At 52.9% G+C, this 23,296-nt stretch overlaps 1 protein-coding gene across 12 annotated transcripts in view; it reads right to left on the reverse strand.

The window, feature by feature from the left end:
* Window positions 1-23,296, reverse strand: part of NCOR2 (nuclear receptor corepressor 2) — a 257,644-nt gene that overhangs the window by 123,881 nt on the left and 110,467 nt on the right. For all 12 annotated transcript variants that reach the window (XM_072880181.1, XM_072880177.1, XM_072880178.1 and 9 more), the window contains 2 exons: window positions 8,708-8,887; window positions 2,049-2,162 (listed from right to left, as the gene is read on the reverse strand). In XM_072880181.1, coding sequence (XP_072736282.1) covers window positions 2,049-2,162; window positions 8,708-8,887 — 294 coding nt within the window. The remainder of the gene's footprint in view (window positions 1-2,048; window positions 2,163-8,707; window positions 8,888-23,296) is intronic.

Below are 23,296 nucleotides of genomic sequence, written 5' to 3' on the forward strand. Positions count from 1 at the left end.
ACATCATGCCTTCTTCAAAGGAGGAACTTCCCTCCAGCCCGCTATGGTTTCTATCAAGCAGAAGGGAAGGGTTGTTTGGTTTGAGTCTCCTATCCACGGATGAGCTTGCTTACACGCTACTCACAAGGGGACTTTACAAGAACAGGGGAAGAATCATCATTTACCCATCCCAGGGATCACGCAGACATGAACACGGAGCCAGATTTGAAATTACGCAGACATTTGGTGTCAGATGTGACCTTCGCTTGCTGAGCACCCACCTGGAATAAGAGCACCCTATCACGAAGGTTAATAGCAAAACGCTCCTGGTAGCAGCCTGGCTTTGAGGATCGGCGTAACTTGGAATAAAGCTGGGCACGCTGACAAATGGATGCCACCAGCTCCGAGCACTGTATGCGACAGCGTCCCGGGTATTATGGCCACGCACTTTCAAGGAGAAATGTAGAACTCCACGCCTGCTCTCCGCACTCTTTGCCACCGCCTGTGGGACAGGGCAGCAACGCCGAGGGACTGCCCTGAGCCGTGGCAGAGGCTTCGAGAGCAGATCGTGTTTGCTGTGGAGGAGGTGATGGGAGACTCGGGGAGACGGGAGGGAAAGGGTGACCCTGCTGCTGGCGTGGGCAGAGACAAGAGGTGACAAAGCAGGACAAGGGTCTGGCAGGACCCTCAGCCCTGAGCCAGGTCCAGCTAACAGGGACTGCTACGACACAGGCCATTGGGGATACAATGGCTGAAGAACACCTTTCCTTCCTGCCTCAGCACCATCACCCACTTCTTCCCTTTGTAACGTGGTCCAGGTACGTGAGAGTGTCCAAGGAAGATGGCGCTCAAGGGAACAGGAATAAAAATGTTTGAGACCTCCTTTTTTTGAACCTAACCCCTTGCACAGGAGGCACAAGCCATCTAGCCCAAGACCCTTGAAGAGGGCACTTGGTGGTGCCATGGGGAGAACGGCTTTGAGGAACACTCGGCACCTGCCCCCAAAGCCCAGTGTCTGTAAAGCTACCACCAGCCGGTGCTTGCTATCGCTTCAAACACATCGACCTCAGCCTTCACCCACTCACACAACAGACCGTGCCAGTGTTTGGTTTCCTATGGCTCAGGGAGAGAAGCAGATGGAAAAAGGAAAACCAGGAAAATTGCACTGCCTGGGAGCGCAGGGTATGCAATTTTTTTTTTTTTCTTTTTAGGAGTCAGGCACCTGGATTTCTGCAGCTCCCAGTGAAATCGCAGGCCTCGCAATTCAAAATAATTAGCGACTGGTAGTTTTCCTTTTATGCAAAATCATCCTTTTTATCCAACACCTAAATGAAAATGAATATGCTTGATTATCTACCAAAGGGCCCAATTTCCTAGCATCGCTCTGAAGCACACAGCAAAATTTGTGTCTCCTCAGGCTGCTATTACAGGCAATGGCTGAGTGCAACAAATGAGCGGTCAAGGCAGAGATCCAGAGCCAGGGATGCCAGCCTGACCTTTGCTAATGCTATTTACAGCATCAAATATCCACAAATCCAGACACGGCTGTATGCACGTCCTTTCTGCTCCAGCCTGGGGGGCTCAGGGGCAGCCAGGAGAGCTCGTAGCTGGCCTGCCAGTATTGAAGCATCACGGATGTCCCCCTCCATCTGTGCAGCCCACCCCACCATGCCAAAGCCCACCCTTTGAGGCAGCTTTTGACCGGGTTCACTCCCAGGAGAGAGGATGAAACAAGCTATTTAACAGACAGGGCTCTGAAGCATCTCCTGGACACTTCAAATCTAAGGCTGATCGCAGGAAACCCCCCCAGGCAGGTTCTTCTAAAGACATTTGTGCTCAAGCCGCACAGCAGAGCGAGCTCCTCACAGCACAGCCCTCTGTCCCCTCTGTTGTCACAGTCCCCGACGGGGCTCCATCTCCCACACCATCTCTCCATCCACCTCCCACAGCCTCCGCCCCAGGGGTCTTGCCCAGGGGAATCCCCTACCCACCCCTTACCAACCTCCCTGTCCCTGGCCAGGTGACACGGCACGATCGCACCTTTGTACTTCCATCGTTTCCAGACTCACCCTGTTCTCGTCGTAGATGATCTGCACCAAGCTGCGATGTTTGGACTCGATAGGAGGGGGGGAGATGGGTTTTTCAGGCTCTGGTGGTTTGGCTGCTTCTTCCTCCAACTGTTGCTGTGGAAGGAGAGGGGGGAGGAGGAGGGTGAGTCACAGCGAGAAATGCAGCCGTCCCCATCCACACAAGACTCTCTGCGGTGCCACGACCCAGGCAGAAACCACCATGGCAGGAAGCTTCCTGCGAGACATGAGCAGGCTCAGGCCGTGGAGGGACGGGGAGAGGGAGGAGAGCTGCGTAACATCCCCAGCCACGCAAGTGCAGCACTGTCCTGCCCCAGGCACCCGGCCCGTGCTGGTGGGTCGGTGCTTTTTAGGCATGGAGGATGAAGACCTGCCTTGAACGAGCCTCCTGGAGAGGACTCGAGGCTAGAAATAATGATTTTCCTGGAAACGCTTAAAGGGAACCACGGCTCCAGCCCAGCTCCCTGCTGCTACCTGCCTCCAGAGCTGCCGCCACGCTGCAGGGAGCAATGGAGGAGCGAGGGGTTAGCAGCAAGGCTGCTCTCCACCTTCAGCTTTATCTTGCGATGCTGTGGTTGGAGGAGACGCCCCAGGATGACTGTTCTAGATGAAATGACTTGTGCACCAGCTGCCCCTGCACCGCGCAGCCAGATGAGCCAGTAAGTACGGCAGAGGAGGCAATAACACCGCAAAAGCTGACGTCTCTGGTCAGAGTCAGCTCGATGGGACATGTGGCAGCCCTCCTGGCCAAGGTGAGAGACGCAAAGCGCTCAAGAGGGCAAGCAAGAACTACAGGACCCGCAGAGGACAGCACGGCGCTCAGACGTGGGCCACCAAGATACCCTTTGGTGAACTTTCAGAGAGAGCCCAAGTACTCAGGTTGCAAATGCCTGCAGCATGAACATGCCACGTGGCTCCGGCTGTCCCGGCAGGCACAGGAAGGGCTGCTGAGGGCACCGGCACAGCATGAGCCGCCGTCCAGCTGTCAGCCATCATGCTCTCCTGGGAAGGTGGCTTTGAGACTCATTCCTCTCCTCCCTTCACACAGGACAAGCTGTCCTGAGCAGAAACCAAGTAAGTCCAGGCTCCAACTACAGAAAGCCCAGTCGGGGTGGACAGCCATCACCTAGGTGTCCTGCCCTCAGAGACAACAGTGCCGAGAAGCTCTCTTTGTTGGCTCTTCTGCTTTCGTACTGTTCTTACTGCATGGCCACAGCTCTACGTTTCATGGTATCTACGCCTTGAGGTGCGGCAGCTGTGTGTAAAGATACGCCGCGCCGTCCCCTCCAGCACCATGTGCCTGCCTGTGCTGGGACACACGCAACCCAAGGTGTGTGTCTCATCCCAAGCTTCACTCCCACTCACAGCAGGAACACCCAGGAGCCCAACAGCAGCTCCACGAGCATGTCCACCACATCCCCATCACATACGCAAACGCACCCAGCCCCAAAGCTGGCTTGAACGCCAACTACCTCCCCGGGAGATGGAAAGCAGAAAGCAGCACATCCACGTACACGCCTTTAGAGATCACTTATCTTTTAAGGCCTTCCTACCCATCTGCGAGCCACTCAGGCCATAGCAAACTTTAATTATGAAGCAGGGAATCCAAGAAAGTACGTTTGAATATCACCGCGGTCAGCAGGTATATCTGATGTACAACCTGCGCCTTCGGCTCTCCCGATGGGTGCGAGGCAGGAGGAGACATCTGAGCCCTTCCAGTAAGTTTGAGGAACTGCTCAGCTGAAAGAGGAAATAACAGATTCCTCCAGGCTCCTCCTGGGGCCACCGGCTCCCTGCGAGGAGGGAGAGCACACGCCATGCACGGCAGCTGCGGGGCAGCACAGGCACGGGAGAGGGAGCGATTGTCAAAAAATGCCTATGATTTTTTCACTGCTCAGCTCTGAATCTCCAAATCTTTGTATTTTTTTTCTGCAGCTAAAGCATCCCCTGCTGAAGCAAGGGGAAAATCAAGTGAGTTTTGTACTAGGAAGAAAATGCACCCAGGACTGAGAGCAACTGGCTTGCACCGGAGGCGAGCGCACCACCATCCTCCCAGACAGTGATGTCTGGTGGTCTGAGAAGGTGGGCACCTATTCCTCCTTCAGATCATCTCTGCTTCCACTGATGGTACCTTTAGCAACGCTTGGGCTGTAGGATGCCGTCTAAGAAAACACTTAAGCCAGTCTGCGATAACTCACACCCCTTAAATGAAATGTGTTTCAACAGATGAAGCAACCTTGTGCTGTGGACTTTACTCATGCTCCACCTCCCCACAGGTGGACATCTTTTCCCATACAGTGAAAAGCAGCAGCACAAGGAACACCGATATATAGCAAAAAAAAAAAAAAAGCCACCGTTGCCAGGCAGAGGGCTGAGCACCATCCCGGCTGGGGAGCAGGCTCTGGCCAGGGCAGGACAGCCCAGGCTCCACACGTTGGCACCAGCATGCCCATGTCAGGGTCTTAACCTAGGGGTTACTCCAGCCACGCATGAGGATGGCCAGGAAATGGCCAGCTTGGACCATCTGCACCCAGGAAGGGGAGGAACCTTCCCCAGCACTGCGGGGATCCATCCCCTCCTGCCCGCAAAGAGCTGCGCCACTGCGGCACACGCCGAAGGCTCCAACCACGCATGCAACAGCCCGAAAGCTCCCTTCTCTTCTCAGCCACGGCTGCTTCTCAGGTGGCCCAAATCACAGCACCTTGCAAAGGGGACAAGAGCTCTTCGAGAAGCCATGGCTGAAACCACAGGCTGCAAAGCAGTTCTCAGCATCAGCCCCAGCACGGAAGCAGCGCTTCCAGGCACCTGCCTGCTCTTGCTCGGTGTCCTCAGATCAGCCAAGGCACCCCATCACGCACCCTTGCTCCCACATCATAAACTCCAAAAACTCCAAAGAGCCAGAAAAGGGATCAGTCAAATCCTCTACTTCTCTTGGGGAAAATATTTGGGTTAAAAAAAAAAAAAAAAAAAAAAGTCAGAAACTTGGCTACATTGTTCTGGAAACCCACAAAAATTCTGCAAAGCGGTCGGGTATGTTGTAAGTGATTTCAGACAAGAGGATTTCATGGCGTATCAGGAAATGAAAGTTTGCCAGTAAGTGGAGGCTCATTAAAAGCAGCTCGTTAAAAGAAAAATACAAATCTAATTATAGCTGAAATACAGTAGAGAATTAAACTCTACTCTCTGTGGCATAACACCGTACGGGCATCAACGGCCCAGGTGGTAGAGGTAAGGACGCGGGCAGGGTCTGCCGGCAGCACACCTGACCACAGCAGGTTCAGCCCGTGACAGCTACCCCGGGAGCTGTGGGAAATGGCAAAGCAAAATAGGTCAGGGTTCCCAGACACGGACAAAATGGATTTCTTAAAGGTCTGCCACAAAAGCTAGGCTGTGACCTTTACAGGGAGAGAAGTGGGATGAGAGATGAGTCTTGACAGCTCCACACTCTCTCCCTCCCCGCTCCCAGCAGCGGCTGCCTGAAAGCCCCCTCCCCTCCCCAGCGAAAGTCAGTGCAGCGGTGCTGAAGGGACGCAAGATGCCATCATTCGCCATAGCCCTGGCTCCCGCAGCATCCGCGGGCCAGCCCGCTTCCAAGTGAAGGAGGTGCCCTCTACAGGTAAGAGTCCCTTTGGCTGGACCACACGCTGCGGAGGGGCCATCGGAGCCTGCAGCGCTGGCAGGAAGGTGGGTGACATCTCAGGAAGACCCCATCCCCGCACATACCAGCCCCCCTGCTGAAGGGACCTGCCTGATGAAGCCAGGGTCCTTCCGCGCGCACCCAGCCGCCGTGCTGCCGTGCATTAGGCAGCCGTCGCCGGGATGCTTCACCTGCCCGGGGGAGAGGAGAGGGCTTCCGGCCACAGGGCATCTCTGAAAACCACTTGCAAAGAGCCGAGGGGAGAACAGAGGAAACTGAGACGAGAGAGAGATGGAAGGGGAAACCCTGGAGCTCTTCCACCCAGCCGGCTCCACCTCCATCACCAGGTGGGAGTGTTGTACTCCCGGAGAGCCCTTCGCCGAGCTCGGCACCCAGGGAGGCTCAGGCACCGCTGCGAGAACAGCCCAGCAGTTTATTTCTCCTTCAGATCCCCGGTACCGCTGCCAGGAATAAATGCATAAGGATTATCCTTCCCTGTCAGGAAGAGGGGGAGAGAGGACTCAGCGAGAGATTTAAGCGCATATGGCGCATGAATGAGCGGGGGATGGCTGACGGAGGTGGCCTTCTGCCAGGGGTGCGCAGGGTTTGGGGACGGTTTCTCAGCTTGCTGAAGACGTTTGCTTCTTGCAAAGTCCAGGCAGAGCCTTCCTTGCCTTTTCTGGAACAACCAAAAAAAGAGAGATGGTGGATTGGGGTTGGTTGGGATTTTGGGGTTTTTTTTTTGCACGGCCTTTCCATACAAATGTATTTAATTACCCTGAGAAGGCCTCCCAAAGACAGAGGGGAAAAGCATTAGGATATTCCGGCTGCGTACGATTTCTCCCCTGCTCCGCCGCCCGTTCCTGCAGGAGCGGTATCTGTTTCAGGCTGATTGCTTTTCCTCACTCGTCTTTCTCCTGCGCTGACAGCTCAGATGCACAGATGGACAAAACGTTCCTGGAGCATCTCAGACAGGACTCCCCCCCCAGAATGCTTCCCCCCAGATGTGCCAGCTCTGCCGGAGCACCGGGCTGGGGAAGGATCCTGCCGGAGGGAAGAGGCCACGTTGGGGGGGCAGGATTTGCTACCAAATGACTTTGCCACCATGTGCTAAAAAAAAAAAAAAAAAACCCACAAAAAAAGAAAAGGAGGGGAGGGTATGCTTTTATTGCCAACAGCCACTTTCACCTTCTTCCCCACTCAGCAGAGCATCATTTCTGTGGGGAGGAAGAACCGTAAAATTCGTTCCGAGGGAAGAAATAAAGCAACCAAGCAGCCAACAATAAAAAACCCATTTCCTTACGGAAGGACAGCTTGATTTTAACGGCAAGGAGCATATGCTGCTCCCGTCAGCTTCAATAGCAGCTCCTCAGCATCTCTGAAAAAAGTCAGGCGGTGGATGGGCAGAGCTGTCAGTCCTCCCGGCTGCCGTGAGCGGGACCTTCACCGCTGTGCCGGGCACGCATCCCGCTCTGGAAACCCCTCTCCAGAGTGGGAAATGACCACGTTTTGCATCTCCTTCCTCAAATGTGAGTCAAAAACATGGACCAGCAGCCAGGCTGCCAGAGGACACCAACATTTTGTCGAGCTTCCTAAGGAGGGAGAGGGGAAGGGCTGGCTTTGCCCAGCTCCCACCAAACCCAGCAAGAGGAACCTCTGTGGTTTACATTGCTCCAAATGTTTGGTCCCTGCGAGCCAGCACGCAGGGCTGCTTCCTCGCACCCCCAGCACAGCTGCTTCTGTCCCTTTCTGGCCCCCTCTCCCTAAGCACTTCGATACCTCTGCAGATAAAAGCAACACAAAAAAAAAGGTCCTTTGCGTTAATTAAACCATATTGTTTGAAAACAAAACCAAAACATTCTGCTTTGTCTTGGAGGAAAGAAAGGGATAGTATCTGGTATGGGAAAATATAGATCTGATGGGGAGGAAGGTCAACTGCATGCTCATCCTCGAGGAGCACTGGCCCTGTCCGACAGCCCAAGAAGAGGTTTTGCTCCATTCTCAAATTCCTGCTGCACACCCCTCGGGAGAGGTCACTCCGCGGGCAGCTTGGGATTAGCAGCCGTCAGGGAGTTTAGAAACCAGCCCCAAGCAAAGGAAATAAAACAACCGGTAAGAGAGGCAGAGAGAAGTGATTTGCTTTAGGAAGTGAAAGCCTTTAAGTCTGTGGGTTTTTTCACAGACATCCCCCAAGGTTTTGTCATCTTAATCTCTTAATGGGTTTATGGTAATTGTATATATGGCAACATCAAGCAGGCGATTCTTCTGCTGGGGAGTGCTCTTGTGCAGGGGTAAAGCCCTAACCAAGAAGATCAGATTCACATCCCTGGCTCAGGCACAGCCCTGACCGGAGTTGGACCAGACGCTGCTCACGGCTGCAGAGCTGCAAAGCCCTGGAGAAGGGGGCTAAATGCACAGGAAGGGCCATTAGGACACCGCAGCAATGTTTTCAACAGCCCAGCACTACCACAGTGACAGCAACAGCACCGGGGAGAAGCAATTGCTGGAAAGGTAAAAGGAAAGACCTTGTGCCAACGCTGGGCTGTACGGACGACTCTGGCAACCCAGGCTGCATTTATTGTTATTTATTGTTATAAATTTGTTATACATTTTTATTGTTATATCAATATTATTCTTATACTAAAATCCAAAACACAGCACTATACCAGCTACTAGGAAGAAAACTAACTCTATCCCAGCCAAAACCAGGACACCAGCTCTGCCACTGACTTCTTGCACGACCATGGGCAAGTCGCCGGGAACAGATTTTTCTCCCTTTAAGGTACTCTGACAGGCAAAAGAGCCCACAAGCTAGGTTTCCAAAGCTCCCTCGTTTTGCAACTACCAGCTCCAGACTGCTAGCACAGCAGGAACTGCCCCGTGTCACAGACCATCCTTGTGGCACTGCCGCTTCCCCTCTGTGGACGTACATGGGCAAGGATGGGGCGTAAGGCAGCACGCAGAAGCGAGGATGCATGCTCCCCTCTGGACCACAGCCTCTTACCTGCTTCTTCTTCAGCTTGGAGATCTGCTGCTCCACCATGGTGATCTCGCGGTCCACGCGGTCCATGTTCTGAATGAGCTCCTCCTTCGACAGCCGGGCCGGCAGCAGGTCCAGCTCAGCATCAGGGTGAGCAGGGCTCACAGGCGACACCGGCTCCAGTTTGCCAGGCAGGCCACGATCCTGGGGAGCACAAAACAACCAGGTCAGCTCCTTCCCAGGAGACTTTGGATCCTCCTCTCAGCCTCCCACGCCAGCTGCCACAGCTCCTTGGCCCATTCCCAGCCCTCTGAGACACCCCCCCCCCCCCAAAAAAAAACCTGCTAGGCTAAGCAGTACCAGCCGCCAGATCACAACACCGCAGGGCTCCGCAACCTCCAGCATCTCCAGAGAGCACCAGGTTAGTCTCCTGCAGACATGACAGCAGCTCTTCCTCCTGCCAAAGCACTGGAGGCTGCCACCACCTTCAATGCTACCCACATTCCTACAGGACCAATAAACCCATGAATATTCAGGAGCTCCCGGCAGCACCGTCTTCACATCTCAGCAGCCAGCTCAAGGCTACATCTTATCCACAAAAACAAGGTAGGCACAGATGTGTCCTCCTCTGACACAGCCATGGCCGTGCTGGAGAGAAGAGTGGCATTAACCATGCCAAACAAGAAGGGGCTATGAGGGCAGCCCCCAGAAGGAGAGAGGACCCCCACCTCCTTCGTGGAGGACCTCCTCCATCTCTTGTTAAATTCTGGGGAGAGCTCTGAGCGTCAAACGCATCCATCCAGAAATGGAGAGAATGGGGATAGGCGAGGTCAGCTGAGATAAAAATAGACTGAACTGATGAAAACCAGCTTTTTAAATTCCAGGTAAAGAAGCTCTCAGCTCAACAAGACCCTTCAAATCAGAGACCGGACGGATCAGCATAACCTCCGCGGCCATCACAGGGAGCAGCTCTAATGACCGTGAGCTGGGGGCAGAAAGAAAACACATCAAAACACTCAGCTCCTCCTCCAGCCAGGCAACGACTCTGCTGAGCCCAAGGAGCTGCTATCCCAGGAGCACCCCGGAGCCAGGACACCCCACCTGCACAGCACCCTTCACCTCTCCTGCTCCAAATGAAGGAGCCCATCTCCTGCTAACACAAGTTGCGTGCCTGGATGAGGTCAGCCCCCGCTGATGAACATACCTGGGATGAAGTAGCTGTTTAATAGCCATCGGCCACGCAGATAGGGATCACGGCACACCAACAGCCTACCCTGACCCAGGACACTCCTCTCTGGCAGCTACCCAACATCTTAATTAAAAGTTTATCTACTCATTTGCTTAGTGAGTGGATGGATTTCTTTTCCTGGAGGGGGCAGGAAGAGGAGCTGCAGCTTGGTTTGTAACCATAAACCGCTGCCAGGCCGGGCAGCCAGGACGCTGCAGCTGCTGGGGAGGGGAGGGAAACGAAGCAGGGAGGCAAACAAGTGAAGAAGTTCACATAACTTTGCTGCCTTCATTACAGCAGCCCTGCGCCCACATACAAAGCCGACATTGTTCTGCACCAACTGGTGCTGAGCGTCCTCCCCTCCGCGCTGACTCACGGCCACCGGCGAGCAGCCAGGGCTACCCACTGGCCCTCTTCCCGGGATGGTCCTCCTGTGGGAGCGAGGGTGACACGAAGGAGCTCGGTGGCACTGAGATGGCGCGGACCCCTCTGTGCTCCTCCAACTAGCAAGGCACATGGATGATGGCCCTAGGTTGTTCGCCAGCCATATTGTAGCTCACGCCAAACGTGGCGAGCATGCAGATGCCACCTTGGCACCGCTCAGCATCTCAATAGCATCTGCTTATGGGGAAGCAGAACCACACAGGGCGGCCTCCACCCTGCTGCTGTTGGTCATGAAGCATGGTGAGGTCCCTCCTGGGGAGGCTGCACCCGCAGCCCGGCACAGCCGCAGGGGACCTGGCTTCGAAGGCAGTCGTGGTGGGGCTGTGCTGAGGTGAGCTCTGCCCTATTCCCCTCCGTAAGGGATGGGCAACATCATCCACAGGAAAGCTGGAACAAGGGGAGGCAAGAGAGGATGCTTCCCAACAAAGCAGCCGTGTCCCAGGACACCAGCATCCTTCACTGGTGCCTTCCTCCTCCTCTCCCCTGCTAAACCCCGTTCTAGCTGAAGGGGACATCAAGCCAGCCAGGGAGGAACACTGCTGGGTGCAGCCGGGAGGCATCAACGCCCTTCCCACTGCTGCCGTCAAGGGACAGAAAGCAAAGGAGCAAACTGAAACCCTTTCCTCGCTGTCCCACGTGGGGCTCGTCCAGCCCTAAGAACACAGAGGCACAGGAAAGCTAAGCTGGTTGTTTCCAGCATCCGTTCAGAAGAGAACCTAGAAGAACATCAAAGGTTTCTGGAGAATCCCAAAGAGCAGCTCCTGTCTTATTTTACTTCCCCAGCATTAGACACCAAAATTGGTCAGTCTTGCTGCAGCAGGAAAGCTTTGCATTCTCCACAACTGGGGGGGGGGGGGTGGGGTGGTGTTTGGTTTTTTTGGCGGTTTTGGTGGGTTTTTTTCAAGCCAAGAGGAGCAGGACAAACACAAGAAGCAAAAGATAAATTAGGTATTCATAAAATCTTGTTCAGATTAAGGCATGGGAAGAGGAAGTGGCAGTGGCTTGTAGGTGGGTAGGTTTTTCTACAGGAAAGCAAGCTGCCTGCCAAATAGCAGGGGAGAAAGACTTCTCTCTGTGCACGTGAAACAAAAGATACTATCTCACATCTGCCAATAGGCAAGACAGAGCATCTTTAAACTCCTACTCGGCACAAAACCCTTTGGAAACCTTGTTTCTGATATGTTTTTATCTTTTTACCTTGCAGAATCTGAAGTAAAATAGCAGCAAAGCTGTGTAAGGGGAACAGCTGCAAGTCACAGCACAAAACCCATCATAATCTGGTATTAGGAAACGATTATAGCAATAGAGAGAGGCAACGTCCCTCGACCTCAAATAACTGGTCACTGTCATTTCACAAGCACCTCTCTAAATAAAGAAAATGACAAGCAGCAAGAGGAAGGAAAAAACAAAACCGAAGGCAAAAAAAAAAATCTTGCCTGTGCAATGGTAAAGTCCAAAAAGCAGAGCTCCTAGATTTACACAAGGCATGAAGAGGCCCTTCTTCTAAATCCCAAAAATGGGTTGAAAAGAGGTTTGCAAAGACCAGGGTCCACCCAGAGCCTGGAGTGGACTCTAATGGATAGAGATATTTTAACTACTGCTCTGTTTCCTAGCACTCTCAAGAAGCCGCTCAAAATATATTCCTCCGCTTCAGATAGTGTCATACCCAGGCTCTGAACAAGTGCAGTGTGAAATGTGAAATTCTTCTTATTAACATGAAGTCACAGACTTCGAGACCAGCATGAGCTGGGAGAGCTGGAATAAATCTGCTGGAGGGAAGAAAACAATTACTGCATTACTCAAGTTGATATTTTCTCAGTAATTATACTGTTTCCATGTGATTTGTTTTTATACACGGCTAACAGCTACTGTAGTTCCTGTTTATCCCTGGCCTTATTATTATGTGATTTGTATGATAACAAGGGTGGGCGAGCGGGGGGCAGAGGCTGCATAAACCTTCCCGTAGCAAGAGGGGATGCTGGCACTGAAGAAAACAATTATCACCGAGAAGTCTATCAAAGAGCAAGGCCAGGCTTTGGGGGTGGGTTTCTTCTACACGCTTTTATTCCTAACATAGATAACGTTAATGGAGCAAGCCTGCTACATGCTATTAGGCTGTGGCTTAAAAGACATGAGAGAAAGAGGGGAAAGGAAAAGGATAAGCCAACTGCCCATCAGTGCCTTGAAGAACGAGTAAGCCTCCGGGCAAATTCAATGTCCCTGCCTTCGGACATGCTGGCAGCCGGGTCCACAAAAGAAAAGACACTGGGAACCCCAACCCTGGTCCCAGGACATGCTGGAACCTGCACCAGACCATCACCTCCTCCTCATTTTCCATTACGGACCCACCTCGCAATGCTCCCAGGGAGCTCACGGAAGCTGGTGGGATGCAGGGCATCTGGGCCACGTGTCAGCCCAGCACCTATGGCTGGATGCAGCCCAGCCTCTGAGAAGGGTAATTTTTCTCAGCCGCCTCCTACCCTGGGGAGCCGGCAGAGTGGCAGCTCTGCTCCATCTGCACCTAACGCGCTACAAAATGCATTTTGACCTTTCTGATCCCCTGACCGCACCGGCTGCCTCTTCAAGACTGCACTGGTGGAGCTTCGAAGCCTCCACACCCCCAGCCAGCACCGGCACGGAACGAGTGTGTACCAAGCGAACGGAGCCGCTTGCTTGGGATGACCCTCAGGATCTGTAGCACGGCACCACGGTGTTTGCCCTATATATCATCTCTGGTAAGTCCTGGTCTCTCTCTGCCTTTCTAAACCATATCATTAGTGATGTTCCCCCAAGCCCAGGACAGAGATTCGGGGATGTCGACGTCACCTCTTCCACAGTCTGTTCACTTTCTAATTATGGGCTGGCAGCAGCATTTTCTGCTGCAGCACCAGGAGGGATTAAGAGGTGTTATCTCCAATTCCTGCCCACTTGCACATCTCATGTCCTTGTGGGCTGGAGAAGATTGCCAAAGCAGGCAGGATGGGCTGGGGCCGCTCAAATTAATTCCTCCCTAAAAAAAAAAAGAACAAAAGGTGGGCTTGTGATAAGACAGACACACACGGAGCAGGGCCTGCCTGCGAGGATTCTCCACCAGCCAAGCCGCTCGCGGCAGCACAGAGCCAGCGAACACCGCCGAACTCCACCAACTAACACCACTCCCAAAACCCCGTCCGCCTGAGCGGTGCGAGACAGCAGGGACAGCAGCTCGGCCTCCCCGACCAGCAGCCCACGGCTGAGCAGCACCGCACACTCCAGCGGACGCAGGGCCCCGGGGCTTTCGCACACACCCCGGGATGAAAACCAAGCAGGAGAGCCAACACCTCACACCTCCATCCATCAAGTTTTAAGGCAAAAACAGGCATATAAAAGCCTTAATTGGGCCAAATAGAGACCAAAGGATTGTTTTTTTAATTGGAAAAGTGTCCAACACATTCTGGCGTACCAGCAGCACTCACGGGGTAGGGGGGTTGCAGTCAAAGAGGCTGAAAACTAACGTCGTTCCCCCAGGGAGATGCGCAAGTACGAAGTCAGAGAGCCTGAGCAGTGAAAAGTACATCGAGTTATTGCAATTCTTTTGTTCGTGACCATCTGCTGCGCTAATAGCTCTTTCAGCAGCCCAACCCTTCAAACGGGGTTTTAATTCTTAAATACCGCCGGCTCTTGGCTGGGCTGCGTCCCTGGAGCCTCTCAAAGGGCTGCCGAAGCTGCCGAAGCGGGATGTAGATGCGCGTGTTGGTGTATGCGGCGTGACTCCGGGGAGCACCTATGGTGCTGTTCACCAGCCACGAGTACACGGGCATCCCTGTGCAAGGCTAACCAGTGCGCCCAAGGGATGCCACGCGTGGGACCGCGGCATCACCCACCTCCTTCCTCCGTCCCCACGCTCCGTGGCACTGCAGGCAGGGGGGGCCGAGCTAAACAGGGGTCGCTTGCACTGGATGCAGCCCAGTGCGTGCTCTCATGGGAATTCATGAAGCTGGAGACCAAGAAGCTGTCTGAAGACAAAGCTGATTTTTTAAATTTATTTATTTATTTTTTAAAATAAATCTATGACTTTATGAAAAGGCCTACGAAATTCCTTTCCCCTGTAATCCAGCTGAATTCCACGCAGCCAGGGCAGAAAACATCTCAACAATTTCTAAGCTTGCACAAAAGTAGGTCAAAAAACTTCCCCAATGTTTCAACAGCTTGAAGCAATTTAACTGAAAAACCAGTACCAAATGCTGACCCTCCCTCCCCACCCCCACCAGAAGATTTACGAGGGTGGTAAAACCTCGCCAGCGAGTGTTGCAGTTAAATGCGCTACCCAAAGCCTGGGATCTGGTCTTGCAAAACTTGCTTGTGCTCAAAAAAGCCGTTCTACAGCGTTATCCTTAACAGATGCTGCCTCTGGACCTCGAGATCGCAGGATATTACAGAAGCGGCAGCAAACACAGCTTATGGACTCAGAGGTAGCCTAGAACAACGGGTCAAATCCGGAAAACCTTACTCAGGCAAACTCCCACCGAAGCTTAAGGCATTATACCGACAAATGGATGTTGTGCCTTTCTTTGCGCCTACTTGCGATTCCCCATTAGTGGATAATAATTGCATTGAACGCATACGTTCCCTACTGACTTTGCAGGCATGATGAATCCTCACCTACCCATCTACTCACTACAAAGAGGAGCGAATCGCTCCACCTCTCATTAAGAATTGCCCAACACTGCCTATTCTGCATCACTGGATTTTCAGTTGACCCTAAGTTTGTTAAAACATTAACTGTCTGGACTGAAATTTTCCATGCTGAATATTTGCTTCAGGCACTTTTAGGCTTTTTTCTTCTTTCTAAATAGTAACTTTCAGCCAAAACAACTCTGCCGCTTCCAAGAACAAGTTTACAGGAAAATATGCCTTTCTGCAACATTCAGAAAGATTCTGGGAACCTTTTCTTTGAGCATCTTTGGCGCAGTTGATACATCTGGCAAGACTGCTCTGTGCCAGTGATTCGCCTTTTGTTGACTCTGGAAAAAGCGTCCAAATAATAAAAAAAAAAAATTAATAAAAATCCCATTTTGGTGCTTGCCTAGGGGAAATTACTTTGAACCAAGCAAGCGAGTGGAGCGGGGTCCTGAGGAGCTCCAGGTCAGGTACCACGCTCTGCCCATACTCCTGCAAAGGAAAGGAAAGGGCTGAGCTGGAAGGACCTTACTGGCACGTGTGGAGCGCCTCGGGCCAACAGCAACAAGTGCCCTAAAAGAGCCGTGAACAACTGCAGGCGTCGTGGTTTGGACAGCAGGTAGAGCCTGAGACCACCCACCAAATGATAAGGGTGAAGTAGAATAGCCAGCAACCCGCTCGGCACGAGATGGAGGCCGTCCTGGGCACTGAACGGAGGGTCGTGTAAAGCCAAGACAGCGTCCTGATGCTTTCAGCAAATAATGGGGAGGAGAAATTAAGGTTGTCAGGGAAGCCTGCAGAGCAGCAAGCTCTTCTACTCCTCTGTTTGCAACTTTAGTGTTCTTTTAATAATTTGTCCACCCAGCAGCCACCCAGAGCACCATTTTACCTGTGCTGACGTTGCACCCAACGATGTGCTGCGAGAACATCATCGTCCCTGCAACACACCATCTCAGCCCCAAATCCCCATCTCCCCTTCGCAAACCCAAACCTGTCTGTTGAAACAAGCAGGGCTTCTGCTAACCTGGAAGACAAGCAGGCACAGGAGCCCCTCGCAGCCTGCCCTCTGCCAGCCCGTGCAGAGCCGGGCACAGGATGATGGTGGCAGTGCCTGCCAGGCACGTCCTGCCCGCAGCCTCCTCCCGCACCGCGGCAGGGACCTGGCTCACCCTACGGCCGGAGCCAGGAGGAAAGCATCGGTGCCTCGGTTTGAGGAGCAAAACCGCTTCTTTGGGGAACAGCGCTGGCTTACAGCAATGGAAAACAACCACAAAATTACAGCGCTGGGGAGGCAAAGGTTGCATGAAAGAGGCACGAGGCGCATAACCCATCGGCTTAAGAGCACGTCAAAATCCTGCACCAGGATATTCAAAACCGCAACCCAAGTGACTAAGACATCGCTCGGGTTTACGGAGGCCAAAAGGAGGGGGCTGCCCCGAGCTCACCGAAACGCTCAGGAGGCATACGAACAAAATACAAGGGAGGCAAGCGCTTGTTTGATGTCTCTTAAAAAGGAGCAAACTGTGAAAAATGCCTCCGATTACATTAAGCTTGAAGGCAGGGAGGCAAATTTTTAATTGCCCAATTTGGTGCTCGGCCAGGGCAGCAGGGTTAGCACCTCCCGGCTTTGCAGAACCAGATTTTAAAGGTAACGGGGGAGGTCATTGCAGCACCGGCCACCACTCCTCCCAGCAAAGCAGCCGGTCACTGGGGCTCAAACCACCCTCCCCTTCCCTGGAACCAGCCGAGTTCAGGCAGCTTTCACAGGAACCTCTGAATAATTGCCATGGACTTCCACGGAAACGCAGGACATGGCGACACGTTAACCCATGTAATTGTCACCCTCCCCTTTCGCATTTCTCCCCGCGCCTGCTGCTTGGGGAGTTTCTTTAGGTAGGAGGGTCCCCTGCCCGGGGCTGCAGGCAGTTGCTGCACAACCCCCAGACCTCCTCCAGCAGCCCGGGAAGCACGCTGTCACCCAACCCGACAAACCTCAGGGGAACATAACACTTACTCCATGCCTTTGAAAGTTTTAGCCTCCCATCATATTATTTATTTTTTTTATTTTTTGCAAGACCACCCATCCTCTTTCAACTGCCACATGCAGCAAAGCAAGGTCCGAGCCTTTTCAGCACACCAACCGGGCAGGGACACAGCGTTAAGGTCCACGCTAATCCCAGCAGGCGCGTTGCCTCTGATTTGAGGATGCTGAAATAGTCCCTGCCAAATCCCAGCTGGTCCTCGAGAAAGTAGAAAGCTCTCAAGCCCTAGATGCCATGCTAAAAGCATGCTGGAGTTTGCCTTTTGTAAAAAAGGCCTCTGCAGAAAAAACTCCCTACTTTTATACTAGTACAATACTCAAGTGACCAGCACGAATGCCATCGCACAAGTGTGACAGTGCCTGCATCAGTACGCATCAGTCCCACAGAGGTGGGAGCCAGGCAACTGCATCTGCCCTCCGCTAAGTATTGCATTAAAAAAAAAACAAAACAAACCACAATTTCACCCCAACTGGCACAGCTACACCAGCCAAAAAACAGGAGGGCAACAAGTCAGCATGACTGAAGATATGCAGCGTCCTATGTTGCAAACACGGGGCCAGATCCTGAGCCAGGCTCAGCACCACCCACACCCACTGCTGACCACGGGCGCTAGGACGCACGGGCTCGGGATGGCCGGGAAGAGCAGCCCATTGCTCCTCAGCTTGGGTGCGCCCAGCAAACCTCCTCCTCCGGTTGCAGGAGCCTTAGTGGGGTGCTAGAAAGGGTGCTGCCAGGCGCTGCCTGCTCAGGGAGGGCAGGGCAGGAGCAGCCCCCTGCCCGGCCGAGCTCCCGAGCCCCCCGGCCGGGCAGCAGGGCCTGCCCTGCACCCCAGGAAGCTCCCGCTCATTCACTGGGTGACACCAGGTGCATCCTCCAGCACATGGACGAACCCGGGGGAGGGAAAATCCACCACAGCAGCTTCTAAAAAACCTCACTTATTTAAAAATAAAAAATTGAGGGGAAATGAAAAGACAAAAGCCCTTCTCAGCCTGGTGTTATCAAGCAGAGGAAATGAGACTTCTAAAGCTCCCATTCAGAGAGGAGTGGGGGGGAGAGAAATCGCACTCCAGACGCACTTGAGCGAACAGCTTTTGAAATGGAAATGTCGCTCTTCAGAAACATTTAAATTTCCTCCTATTGCCAGGGAGGAGGAAGGAGGCAGAGGAGCGAGCAGGGACCCCTCAGCCACACAAATCCAAAGGGGGCTCCATTCAGGGCAGCACCCGGGCGGCCCCGTCGAGGCTGGATTTGCCAGGGAGTTGATCAGGAGCGGCACACGGCATTAATGTCGGGAAGTCGGCTTGAAGGGGCATCAGGTTTAGAGGAGAAGGAAGGGAACGAATGAAGACAGCTCTATTTAACCACTGCCGCAAGCAAGATATACCTAAAGGCTGCTCGCACTCCCTCCCTCCGTTCTCCCTGCACAACCAGCACCCAAATTATTTTTCCCCAAATCCTGGAGGTTGAGCTGCCAACTGAGAAGGAGCCTGACTGATGGAGAAAGGAAATGCAAGCAAGACCCAAGATGGTTTGAGTGGTGGCTGAGGCGCATTGTGGGACCAACCCAAACCTCCTCTTAATGCAAGAGCCATTGCCCCAAGCCAGGATCACCAGCAACTCCCCTGGGCACTCCCAGCGCATCGGGCACGGGCTGACGGGTCCCAGCACTGAACTCCTGCTCACTCCCTGCAGCTCCTTTTCCAGCTGTGTCAGCTCGAAAAACAGAAGTTACTGCTCCTACAGCAATCCACCGAGCTCCCCTCACCAACTGCATGCCACTACTTCATTGCTCTAATGTCTTTAAGGTCACTTAACATAGAGGTTCATTCTAGCTGTGCTCTCGGGTATATAAAGCGGGACATCAGATACCTCTCATCTGTAAAAAACAGAAATTCTAAGACTGCAAGAAAACTGGACGTAATGGCAATACACCAAAGACCTCCCCTGTCCCCAAAATCTGGTAAGATCCCAAAAGTTCAATTTTTATCAGTAAAGTCTCTTTACTTCTGTCAGAACACCTCACTACACACGTACACGTCTTGTGAGACTCAAACACGCACATGAGATACGAACTGAGCGGCCTGGAAGGGGGTCGCCGGTGAATCTGACCTGTGAACTTCACCAGCTGAGACAAAAAAACCAGCAACTTTTTCATCAGGAATCCAAGCCGATCTGACTTCCATGTCGAGGTGGCTGCACTGGAAAACTTGTTTAAGCACGAAACAAGGCCCACAGATGCTTAGATGCTTTTGAAAAATTTTTAACCAACGTAAAGAACAGGCTTGAAGCTTTTAGTGGCCGCATCTGTCCTCGACAAGCCACTGAAGCCTGTTTAACTCCCCCTTCATTTTGGCATCTCCCCTTTAAGGGGGTGCTGGCCCTACCGTCCCCAACACGTGCATGGGACACAGGGGGGACAACGCCTCCGCCTGCCCCTCCACTGCCCGAGGCATCCACCAGCAGCCGGGCAGCCCCCCGGACATACAAAGCGTGCACTGGCCATGACTCCAAGCACCCCACAAGCAGCGGTGCTACGACAACACGCTGGGACACACGGGGAGGACACATGGCCCCAGCTGCTAGCAGGCATCGCTCTGCGCTGCAAGAAGTGGGTGTAGCACCGAGCAAGGCACACCGCCGCACGCAGGATACGTGCTGACAGGGGAGCACGGGTGGTACAAAGCAACCGTCAGCTGCACCATCAATCAGAGCCAGCCGCCGGCTGCGTTCAATGGTTTATTGTTCTAATAATTGTGCAGACACGTGGAAGGGGGTGCCTCGACATTTGCTGCTTGTTTGAGTAGCCATTTCCTTCGCTGCTCCGCCTGCTTTTCCGTCAGGAGGCCGTATCCTGAGCGCCGGGGGCGGCAGGCAGAGGGGCAGCAGTGCCGGCCATCCCCACCGCTATCCCCATGGCCGGCGGGGCAGGAAGGTGGGAGGAAATAACGTCCCCCAGCAGCAGGAAACGCAGGCGGGTGCTGGTCCAGACGTGAGCTGGCAGCCAAGTCCTCTGCCTCGACAAGCCCAGAAAAATATGCAAAACAAACCTTTCATGAGAGTTTTGGATTTATTTGGAGAATTTTTTTGCCATAATATTTTTTTTCCCCCATTCAGCAGGCAGAGATGGTCTCGGGGTGTAGGGACCATCGTAGCGTCTCAAACGTGACACTCCTCGAGCATCACTCAGCTCTGCCGTCAGAGCAAGACTGACCAAGGAAAGACCAAACACCGACAAGAGCGCAGGATAAAGCAGCTCCCGGAGGCTCAGGGCAGAAGCACCACTTCTAATTGTGAATGGCTGTGGGAGTTGCTCAAACTGCAAACCTCTGCCCAGGCTGTTCCTGCATAAAAGCAGGGAAGCACCCCTGCCTCTCCAGGCCAGGATGTTACAGAAAAAACCCCAAACATCTCAGCTCCCATAGCAAGAATAAGCCCACAGTGAATTTGTTATTATCTGTTAGCAAAGCAGCAGCTTCCCACCAAGGCTGGAATTTCCATCTTGGTTTGGCAGGCACAGGGCTGTGAAATGATTACTGTGTTTACTTTTCCTTTGCTAACTATAAAATCCCATTCCACTGCCCTGCCAAGAATGACTGAAGCTAATAAAATTCAGGCATTTGGAAGAAAGCAATAATAAACCTCCCTTTTGGGGCCTTTATGATGAAATTTCCCCACTCCAATCAGCGATTATGCTGTATTCATGAACACTAGTGATGTCTCCAAGTGCACCCAGATTGACTCAAATCAATATTTAGCTTTGCTCGAGACTGTAAGCCTTTCTTCATGCGGCTGCTGAAGGCAGGATCACTGAACTGCACAGCTAGAAGCAGCCTTTGAAAAAACAGCTTACAAGTATATGAAGCAGCATATATATATGTGTGTATATATATAAAAATGTAGGCTTTTCAATTACTTAAAAACCTGTGAAAAAGTATACACACATGAAACATTCATGGATGCATGAATTTATAAATCCCTCTCCAAATATACTGAAAGCCATTAATATAATGCACACTATATATTTATATACACATACCTGCCTATTCTTTCGTAGCTTTTAGTGTTTGAAAGATGGTAATGTTCCTGTGTTTACATCTGTCACTCTGTCTGCTGCTGAGGCAGAAACACATTAGCTGCTGGGGGCAATCTGCTCTACGTCATACCTGTGATGGCTGGCATGAGATAAAATAACACAGACCTGAAAAACAGCCTGAAATAAAAGCCTGCGCTTGGTTTGGTCGCGTAACCATGTGGGACGGCTTGATTTGCACTAGGCAATGGTTCTTTCTTAAGCAGCCAGGGGAACGACAGCATCCAACGCGGAGATCAGAAGGCAGAAACAATCACTGCCGCTCCTTGGGGAACAGTGCAGGGAGGAGAGAAATCAGCCATGTCCCTTGTCAGGGCAGCGATCAGAGCAGGTCGTTCAAAGGCAAGCCTAGGAAGCATTACGGTGCAGCAGAGGAGATGATAAAGTGCCAAGGCAGCGCAGAAACCCGCTGCCGGCGTGCGCTGGAGTGGGGTGCTGCGGGCTCTGCAGCCCCGGGGAACCCCTCAGGATGCGGCGGAGGCACCGCACACCGGGCAACCCCACGTCTGCTGCCCACCTCCTCTGCTGCTGCTTGGCACTGCCAGAGGACAGCGCTCTGCTCTTCCCCTGCATCCCACAGGAAAAGGTACCGGGTGCAGGGTGAAAGGGGCTGCCAGTCCTTGGCCGGGATGAAGACGAGTAGAAGCTGGGCTGAACACTGGCACGTGCAGAAGATGCTCGGTCACAGGGCTGAGGTGACCAAAGAGTAACTAGATCTAGGTCGGGACTGCGAGGAGGTGGTTCAGGTCATTTCATCCCACGCTGCTTCTCCCCCACTAATTTCTGCTTTCGATTCACCAAAGTGGGGGTAGGACAGAGCACATCGCTCCTGCCCCGAGCCAGCTCTGCCTCTGGGTAAAAGCCCATTTCCAAGGGCAGAGGGAGCAGGCTCCACCGCGCTCTCGCTCCTTATCCTCCTGGAAAAAGGTGCCAAGAATTAGAATTACATTTTTCGAGAGCAGCAGAACAAGCCAAGGGCCTGTCAGCTTGTCCTAAAACAACCCCTCTCCGCTTGCTGAGCACGCAGCCAGCATTCCTGACGCACACCAGTGTCCATCGCCCCTTGGCCCCCCCATGCAGCGTGAAGCTGCAAAGCATTTCGTGGTAGAGCAAGCCAGAAAACCCTCTGAATGTTCTCTGCCTAAAACACAGCCAAAGAGTTTTTATGTTTAAAAAGCAGGTTTGGGTCCAAAAAGAACGGAGGTTTTCAGCGAGCGACTATAACTAGGCCCTTTGGCACTCGACAGCTCCTCTCTCGTTATCGATGCTGAGGGTGTTGTTAAGAGATGAGGCTCCACGAAGCACGGATGTGAAGTCACGGAGCTTTAGCAAGGGCTGTTGCCTGTTCAATATGTTATTACAGCTCCATCACCACAGGCACAAAGAGCAGCAACTTGTCTCTGCCAAATCCATCTCTGAAATCACTCCCCCACTCCATCCCCTCTAGCAGCAGCAGGCAAACACCATCGATTGCTGTTGCGTCTCCTCCACGGCTTTCCACCCAGTGCTGGGAAGGAAGGATTTAGCATGAAATACCCTCCTCCTCAAAACACAGCATGCAAAATTAATCTGATCGGTGTCACAACTCACTGGCTTTCATTCTCGGAGTCAGAACTGTGGATGGGCTGCATTTCATAACAACGGAAAAGTACAGCACCAAAAACGTGCTCGGTGCTGTATGTTCACGGAGAAGACACCCGAGCTGCTCCCACCAAATCCCTCACCCTCCCCAGGCAGACCCTTGTCAAGGAGGGGTGTGCAGGGACGCCGAACAAGGAGGGAGGCTGAGTTCATCTGCAAGAAGATGTACGTGCTTGCGAATGGGTAACAACCTCCTGCTGCTTTGTTGCCTGCACTAACCGGCCAGATCACGTGGAAGCAGGGGGAACCACAGACCCTATATCCCGGAGCACGCCTGGATCAGGAGGGAGCTGGAGCAGCGCTCCGTGCCTGGCAGCACCCACACCCCCTCCCAGAAGATGAGGGGAAGAGAAGAAACCCAGATCAGGCTGAAGCTGCAGGGGGAGAAGAAAATAGCCAGGACATCACTCTTGGTACCAGGACTGAACTCTTTCCTGGAAATTTATTCCAGGTGGGAGTTTCCTTTTTGCCACGAATGTGCAAAAACAGATTGACTGCAGGCAGACAGC

This window comes from Ciconia boyciana, chromosome 15, assembly GCF_034638445.1.
Source record: "Ciconia boyciana chromosome 15, ASM3463844v1, whole genome shotgun sequence".
NCBI classification, from domain to species: Eukaryota; Metazoa; Chordata; class Aves; order Ciconiiformes; family Ciconiidae; genus Ciconia; species Ciconia boyciana.